Consider the following 8441-nt stretch of genomic DNA (forward strand, 5'->3'; position numbering starts at 1 on the left):
CTGTGACTAAAACATATGCTGACTACATTTCACCGACGGTGTTATAACGCGAGGTAGGACGAAGATACCAAGTAAAAGTACAAAATGTATTAGCATCAACATATACTTAAAGTGCCACAAGCAAAACTCATTACGCAGAATGGCCCGCTTCAGAATAATGCATATTATAATTATTGATGCATTAGTGTTAATGTGGTGTTATGAAGCTGGTAAAGGTGGAGCTAATTTCAATTACTTTATATACTGCATCTGCCGGGTAGCATGTGAACTTCCCCTGGGGATCAATAAAGTTTTATCTCAATCTATAATATTACATGCTAATTTATTTGTTGATTATATTTTGTATTATTAATCTGAACATGCAAACTAACAAGTAACTAAAGTTATCAAATAAATGGAGTATAAAGTAGCAGAAAATGAAAATTCTCAAGTAAAGCAAAAGTACCCTTAAAATAGTACAGAACTTGAGTAAATGTAAAAGTTACTTTCCACCACTGATAACCTGCGCATATTATTAGGAGGTTTGTGTGAGCTACAGGACGCATTTGTTCGACACATACTGAATTCATGTGATGTGATACTGCAGTGAATTGATTGTAGAGCTGGATGAACAAAGAAATCAGAAATTCAGTCTCATTTATTTATATTCTAGTCATTTAACCTTAGGAGGAAGATAAAAACGAATTCATTCATAACTCATCTTAAAACAGATACTGCCTACGACATCATCAAATACCGTCAAAAATACCGAAAATAATTATTGTGATTAATAAACTAGACTTTAAGTGTGTGTGTGTGTGTGTGTGTGTGTGTATATATGTGTGTGTGTGTGTGTGTGTGTGTGTGTGTGTGTGTGTAGCAGCCAGGAGATATCTGTCGAGGTCTGTCATAAATTCTCTGCTCTAAACTAATATCCAACACAATGTGACATTTATGACCTGCCAGTAATTTATATGTGTGTACAAACAGACCCACATGCATCTGTTCCTCTGAAACCTCATGGCCCTAAAGATCTTTAACAATGCTTTTTCCTACGTATGACATGTAGCCTAACTGTTTTCCTACATGATAGTGAAATGTTATCGCAGACTAGGTTTATTCTGTTGTCAGAATACTCTGCAGGAGTGGACCATTAAGAACATTGCCACTGTTGTATCTGGTTTATTGCAATTCAAGAACAAGAGTACAGCTTTGTATCTCTTCTCTAACACCACAATGACGCACAAGCTCTTGTTAGATTTTTCCATCTCCTAGGCTCTTTATGATGAGCTCTTGACTTGCACTTTTTAAAATCAGCGCACTTTAACCATACTGCAGTCAGTGTTTTATGGCAAACTGTTGAGTTTAAAAAAGCTAAAACAATGCTGATCTTTGATATCAATGTACTTTTATGTTTTGATGTATTCACAATGTATGCTGCAGCTGAGTTAGGCAGGAAAATTACATCCCAACCCTCTGCAGCTTATTGTGCCAATAAGATCATGTCTGTCACTTAGCATACAGGAGGAAGTTCTTTGTTCACATGGCAGGAAGAACTTTTGTTGTCTCTGTCTGGGGGCCGTCTGTTGATTAGATTATTAGACCAAAAGACTAACTTGTCTAGTTAGCTAGTTTGAGTTGTAGTTCCGTAATGGCGGCGGAGAAAGACGCGAGTGAAGCCATTCGGTCCGTTGTGGCAACACTGCCGAATATCCAGAAGTTAAAGCCCAAGCAAGAACAATCTTTGCTGAGTTTTGTTGGTGGCCATGATGTCGTGGCCCTCCTCCCCACGGGGTTCGGGAAAAGTTAGATTTTCCAGCTCGCCCCATTGGTGGTGAAGGAGTTGGCTAAGGCGAACGCTAGCGATGCTAAGCCGACGTCATGAGCAAACGTTAGCAATTGGTTATGGCAGATCCAGAGTGGCTCCGGGCAGATCCAATAGTTTTAAACTTCAACAGAGTACCCGCCTTGAAGGAAGTTAACACTTGTCAATGGAGAGTGGCCAGACTCTCTGTACAAATGAAATGTACGAAAGTCTGGTAGGACCAGGCTAGGACGATGGACCAATGGAAAAAGTTTTCATCCAAGGAACCGCCCACAACTTCAAGGGAATATATTGGAAAAACTGAGAAATGTTTGGGACTGTAAAATGTAGAAGCACGAGGGGAATACATCTTGCAGTCCGCTGCAGCGTAAAATCCTGTTCTGTCATGTAATTTTGTTACTAAATCTTTTTGTTAATCTTCATTGGAGAAAGCCTCTACTTTCTCAAATTCAAGAAAACGCAACAAAACCCAGTGTGTTCGAGTACATAGTCAAAATCACTTACTGCCTACTGCACCACTGAGTACTGCATTTGTGTTTACCTAAAGGATAACTCTTACTGGCATAAATCAACAAATCCCATAAAAAGAAATGAAGTAATGTGTCGTAGAGCTAAAACAATTGATTGGTCGATCAAAGGAAAAATAAAATTCAGTGGTTCAGCTTAAACAATTGTGAATATCCACTGTTTTCTTAGTAGCCTATGCAATAGTACATTGATTATCTTTGGGTTTTGGGCAGCTGGTCAGACAAACCCTTGGATTCTAACATTAGACCTCCACGTGTCCAAAAACTGAAAAAAAATAAAATAAAATAAAAACATCAATGAGACACATAGCATTTATGGCATATTCCTTCATAACATGGGCACCGTAGTTTATTTTGACTCAGTTCCACATACACCCCCTGCTGCCATAAATAGCCTACCCACCTAAGCACAAATGTCTATCAATCTGAGGCTGAATAGTCTCCAACAAATGCACTGTTTACTGCTGTTTTATTAAAATCTACAAAGCCCAGCTCTTTTAGAAAAATTACCGTACGTTTAAAAAAGATGACACTATATTTGAGACCCATTTTAAAGACCTTAGTCTACATGCATAAACTCTGCTTTGACATCTCCCTCACTCTCCTGTTGCACCTCAAGGGTTACAACATCCTCATCAACTTGACTAGAGCTTTAATCACAGAAAGTGAAAACACCTGGCTACAAAATAAATGGCTACACTTCAGATATAAACGGGCGTGAGAGCCACAGACGGAATAGAGATGAAGCAACATGTTCTGCTCTGTATGCAGCAGGTGGAGGCCCATGGATGTATAATAACGGTGGAGCATGGTGAGGCTTCTCCGTCGGGTCTCGCGGTGGTAGGCTGATATCGCGGTATTTGGGTCATGTGACAATTTGCTGAAACGTATGATACAGCCGTCTTTTAGACGAGGCGACTGAGCAGAGCAGACACGCAGAGCGTGCTGCTGCAGAGATTTACTAATCATGGTAAGAGAACTGGTGCTAGGTGTTTGTTAATTACAAAGTTTGTGATTGTAGGACACAATCGAAGGCTCTCTAAGGTTACCGACGCTTTAAGATTAGACATTTCTTTTTTTGCTTATGTTTAACGTTGTTAGGGGCCTTTCAACATGAGTGGAGCAGTTAGCCACCCATGTGGCTAACATTAGCCGGAATTTGTCTTTAATTTGAACTACTTGGTTTCCCACTACAGATAGGAGTAGCTTTGTCAGTCGCAGTCTTACAGTCGAAACCCAGCGATTTTTACTTTTAGCAGCAGCACATTTACGTAAGTGTTCTGGGCTAACGTTAGCTGGACTGCTAGCTAGCATAACGTAGGCACTGGCCTATCAACACGTGGGTTCATAACGACAACGTGGTTGCGTCTTAAAGTTATCGTAATGTAAACCAAAGTCGGAATCAACGGTTATAAAGAATTACATTAACATTTTACATTGGCTGTAAGGTCAACGTTTGTCGGTTTCGCGCCTTAATCCAACTATTTTACTTTCCGCAGGTGCTGTTGCACGTGTTGTTCGAGCATGCGGCGGGCTATGCGCTGTTTGCAGTCAAAGAGGTGGAGGAGATCGGTATGCTGCTTCCTCAGGTTGGTCTTCTGTCTTTTGTTTTTGCTGTTTTAATGTTTTCCGGATGGAGCAGAGATAACGAGGTGTGTGTTTCAGGTGGAGGAGAGCGTGCTGAACATTGGAAAGTTCAACAGCATGGTGAGCTTGGCTGCCTTCTTCCCCTTCAAGTCGGCCCAGGCTGCTCTGGAGAACATTAATGCCGTTTCTGAAGGCAAGCTGAATTCCTACTTTGTGGCTGTATTGGTGTCCTCAGTTGTAATGATGTTTTATAATCTGTCAATCCACTGAGTTACTGTGCTGACAATTTAATGTTGAACCTGAACAATTGAAGACCGTTTCAAAATGCAGCTGTGTTTGAGTATGGTGACCTGGCAACACGATTTTGGTTGTGAGCTTTAAAAGATTTAATTTATCTAAATCAATGTATGTAACTTTACATACTAGCAGTAGCCCAACGTAAACTGACTGAGACTGAGTTTTTAATTTTGATCAACTGGCAAAATAGTTTAGATAGATGAGATCTTATCCCTTCTAAGATGGCTGATCCACATTCAGTTTAATTGTAAAAAGAACCCAACTGTATTAAGTCACATTGTCAGTGTCACATCTTTCAAATGGCTTTGCTGCATAAGCTAAGCTTTATTTCAACCAAGTGCATACAGATATATGAGTAATCCCCCTCCTTCACTTGCAGGTGTGGTTCATGCTGATCTGAAGTTGTTCCTAGAGACAAACCTGCCCCTCTCTGGGAAGAAAAAAGCTATTTTGGGGGTTTCAGATGCCAAGATCGGAGCAGCTTTACAGGAAGAATTTAGCATTTCCATCCAGACTGGAGGGGTGGTGGCAGAGATAGCCAGAGGTGGGTAGACAAATTGCTTCCCTCCGATGTGTTTACCCTGTTTGGGAAGATTATGCTTTTTGTTTGAATATAGGAAACTGAGCAAGTAGATTTCCTAGGACTGGAACAAATTGCTAAAATTTTGAGACTTTAAAATAATGGTCTGTTGTGATGAAATCTTGTGACCCTGAAACCCATGAAGGTGCATACTGAAAATCTGAACAGCCACTGGTCATATGCTGTTCTGCTACTGTTCCACTTAACCCAGACAAACCCTTTACGTTATCTGTCCTGTCAGGTGTGCGTCTGCATTTCCACTCTCTAGTCAAGGGTCTGACTGCTCTGGCTGCCTCCAAAGCACAGCTGGGTCTTGGCCACAGCTACTCCAGAGCTAAAGTGAAGTTCAATGTCAACAGGGTCGACAACATGATCATACAGTCCATTGCTCTGTTGGATCAGCTAGACAAAGACATCAACACTTTCTCCATGCGTGTCCGGTAAGATTCCAAATATCCCACCGCTTAAAAATAAAAAGATGTATCTATTGTTTTAAAGGGAAATGTTTCACATAAGGCGAAGCTTTGCAGATTGTGGTTTTTCAGTGCTTGTGTGCAGTGCAGTTTGACTGTCACTTCCTGTGTTGCATGTTAATGTTGTCTATTTCTGTGCGCCCACACTGGTAATGCTAAAACTTGATGGGTGGTCAGTCAGCAGCTGACAGTTTGGTATACATTGGGAAAAGGTGTTGCTTGGCATATCAAGTTTTGGAATTGTAGGTCTCTATTTTTACTGTTGACATGTTAATAGAACATACACGTATCTCCCATTGCAACCATAGTTGGGTGAGACATTCCCATTTTTCACATGTGCAGTCGTGTCCAAGCATGCCATGGATTTGTTGTGATTACCGGCGTTTGTCACTTCTGACATTACAGTGGTGTCACACGTTTTCTGACAATCATGGTCTTGTGTTGGCAGTGAATGGTATGGCTACCACTTTCCAGAGCTGATTAAGATCGTGTCAGACAACTCTACATACTGCCGCATGGCTCAGCTCATCGGAAACAGGAAGGAGTTGTCGGAGGAGAGTCTGGAGAGTCTAGAGGAGGTGGTGATGGATGCCGCCAAGGCGCAGGCCATCCTGGATGCATCACGTTCCTCCATGGGTCAGTACAAATAGACATATAAATACAATTCTTGCCACTTTGGCATCTGTGCACAACACCTGCTCGTTTGCACACAGCATTTGTCAAAGCACCTTTAGGACCACACCATGCCCCTTATTTGCCCACCCTGGACCAATAATTGTCCTGGGTGACTAACACAGGGGGGCAGAGTATCTCTCTCATAAACCTGTAGTGAAGGCACAAATCCTCACTGCGGATCCTGTCGGGAGAAACAACCACACATTGCATTTGAGGTTACCAGTGTAAACTGATAGTTGAAGCTGCCCAAGTGGGTGATTGGTAGTATCACTCTGCTCAACACCTTCTCCTGCTCTGTTCTTCTCTAGGTATGGACATCTCTCCTATTGACCTGATCAACATAGAGAGATTCTCCAATCGTGTAGTGTCTCTGGCTGCCTATCGACTGGAGCTGCAGGAGTACCTGCGCTCCAAGATGAGCCAAGTTGCTCCAAATCTAGCAGCCTTAATTGGAGAAGTGGTAAGTGAAAGTGTAATGTTAATTTTTCTATCTATAGATTTCTCTGGGACCAATGATGTTATACCAAAATCTGTCAATCCACTGAATCTGTGTGATGAAAAATATATCACGTGCTGATGGTCCTCAGATGTGTGCTCAGTTAATCAAAGTCAAAAACCGTAATGGTAGTCCTGCAGTGCTGTCAGTGAGTGTGACGCTATTTTCTTTTCATTAGGTGGGAGCTCGTCTGATCTCCCATGCTGGCAGTTTAACCAACCTGGCCAAGTACCCAGCCTCCACCGTCCAGATTTTGGGAGCAGAGAAGGCCCTGTTCAGGTACTGGGGCACCCCCTCCCTGCTGGGGAAAGAAGTGGCTGCAGTGATGGCAGGGCTGGGCAGGAGCAGAGCAGGGTGACTGGAGAAGACTTTTTTTTTTAAAGTCTTTTCTAGAATGATCCCTCTCGCCCTAATGCACTCCCACAGTCTGAGCAGCCATTTACAGCACTGAGGTAGAAAATCTGAAACTTGGTTAGACTGGAAGCTTTGCACACACTTTAAATGCAAATGTGTCACTACTGTATGCTTGGAATTAAAAACATTGACAAATTGAAATCAAACCTGATGGAAAGTACAGTTTGAGGAACTGATTTGTCAAACAAACCCACCTAAACAATGATAAAGAGCTTGTTGAGCCAATAGATTTCGTAATGCACCATCTCATTGGTGACCATAACCTGGAGGTCATCTGGTTTACAAGCACTCTAGTTGTCTGCTTGCCAACATTTTGAAGTAATTTCAGAGCTGTCTAGATGGAGTCCTTTTCCAAAGATGCAAAAACCTCAAAGTGGCTTGGGGATTAGCACACAGTAGTTTGGACTCAGACTTCAGGTCCTGAAATGCTTTGACCTGATTTCTCAGTACACACAGTTCCTGAAAGAAAATATCAGTGGTTCAGATGCAATTGTTGCCCATGGCTTAGATTTCCACTTGTTCCTATTTTGTAACATTCGACTATTTCTTAGTGTTGTGAAATGCGCTGTATTTTTCACACAGAGCCCTAAAGACTCGTGGCAACACCCCGAAGTATGGGCTCATCTTCCACTCCACCTTCATTGGACGTGCTGCTGCCAAGAACAAGGGCCGGATCTCCAGATATCTGGCAAATAAGTGCACCATCGCCTCACGCATTGACTGTTTCTCTGGTGGGTAACAAGACCTCATAGATTAATGCCCACGTTTGCTTCACAATGCATGTGGCATCTTTGCAATGATGTTCACATTTTTCGTCAACAGTATTCATCCTTTGGGTTGGTGGTGACAAGCTAATTCCTGAGCAAAGCCACGGGTCACTTTTAACTAGTATAATCCTCTGCTGGCTTTGTCCTTGATTGGTTAATGTTACTTTTCTTACAGAGGTACCCACAAGTGTGTTTGGTGACAAGCTGCGTGGACAGGTGGAGGAGCGCTTGTCTTTCTATGAGACGGGTGATGTGCCACGGAAGAATGTGGATGTCATGAAGGAGGCTGTAAAAGAAGTGAGTGCAGAATGATGCGAGAAGCTGGGTGGTAGTCAACAGGACATGAATCAATTTATTAAAGTGAATTTGTCGGTCAATGCTGTAAATGATGAGAAGTCTTTCCCCGACATCACTGTGAGGGTACAAACTGATTTAATGAGCCTGATGCAGCATTATGATTCTTGATTTTAAAAAAACATGTTTGTTTCACTCGGAGTGTAAATATAGTTTTAGGCTACTGATGTTGCAACCGAGATCAAGCGGAAACTGGATAAGAAGGAAAAGAAACGCAGGAAGCGTGAGAAGAAGTTGCAAGAAGAAACCGGTGAAACCAACGGTGAAGCAGGGGTAAGCATTACTTGTAGTATCTGACCATGCATGTTTTGATTTGAGATCTGACCTACACATGTGGTCCTGTCTCAGTGTACGACATGCTATATTAGCCTGACTCCGAACCATTGGCTGGTTCTAAACAATGGACTTGATCACTGAAGTGAGTCAGACATTGCAGCCACTTAAAGGATATATTCTACATTAAGGTT

At 42.1% G+C, this 8441-nt stretch overlaps 1 protein-coding gene and 2 non-coding genes across 3 annotated transcripts in view; all 3 read left to right on the forward strand.

Annotated features, from left to right (window-relative positions):
• The first annotated feature begins 3160 nt into the window (after positions 1-3160).
• nop56 (NOP56 ribonucleoprotein homolog) overlaps positions 3161-8441 on the forward strand; it is a 5865-nt gene continuing 584 nt past the window's right edge. Inside the window, exons 1-11 of the mRNA XM_031277382.2 lie at positions 3161-3301; positions 3831-3920; positions 3997-4111; positions 4595-4759; positions 5037-5235; positions 5717-5904; positions 6252-6403; positions 6618-6718; positions 7436-7584; positions 7796-7917; positions 8134-8242. Coding sequence (XP_031133242.1) covers positions 3299-3301; positions 3831-3920; positions 3997-4111; positions 4595-4759; positions 5037-5235; positions 5717-5904; positions 6252-6403; positions 6618-6718; positions 7436-7584; positions 7796-7917; positions 8134-8242 — 1393 coding nt within the window. The 5' untranslated portion in view covers positions 3161-3298. The remainder of the gene's footprint in view (positions 3302-3830; positions 3921-3996; positions 4112-4594; positions 4760-5036; positions 5236-5716; positions 5905-6251; positions 6404-6617; positions 6719-7435; positions 7585-7795; positions 7918-8133; positions 8243-8441) is intronic.
• Positions 6023-6142, forward strand: LOC116037370. The gene has a single exon (XR_004101858.1). It is a non-coding gene; the product is annotated as a small nucleolar RNA SNORA26 (small nucleolar RNA).
• Positions 8001-8068, forward strand: LOC116037364. The gene has a single exon (XR_004101851.1). It is a non-coding gene; the product is annotated as a small nucleolar RNA SNORD57 (small nucleolar RNA).

This window comes from Sander lucioperca, chromosome 6 (genome assembly GCF_008315115.2).
Source record: "Sander lucioperca isolate FBNREF2018 chromosome 6, SLUC_FBN_1.2, whole genome shotgun sequence".
NCBI lineage: Eukaryota > Metazoa > Chordata > Actinopteri > Perciformes > Percidae > Sander > Sander lucioperca.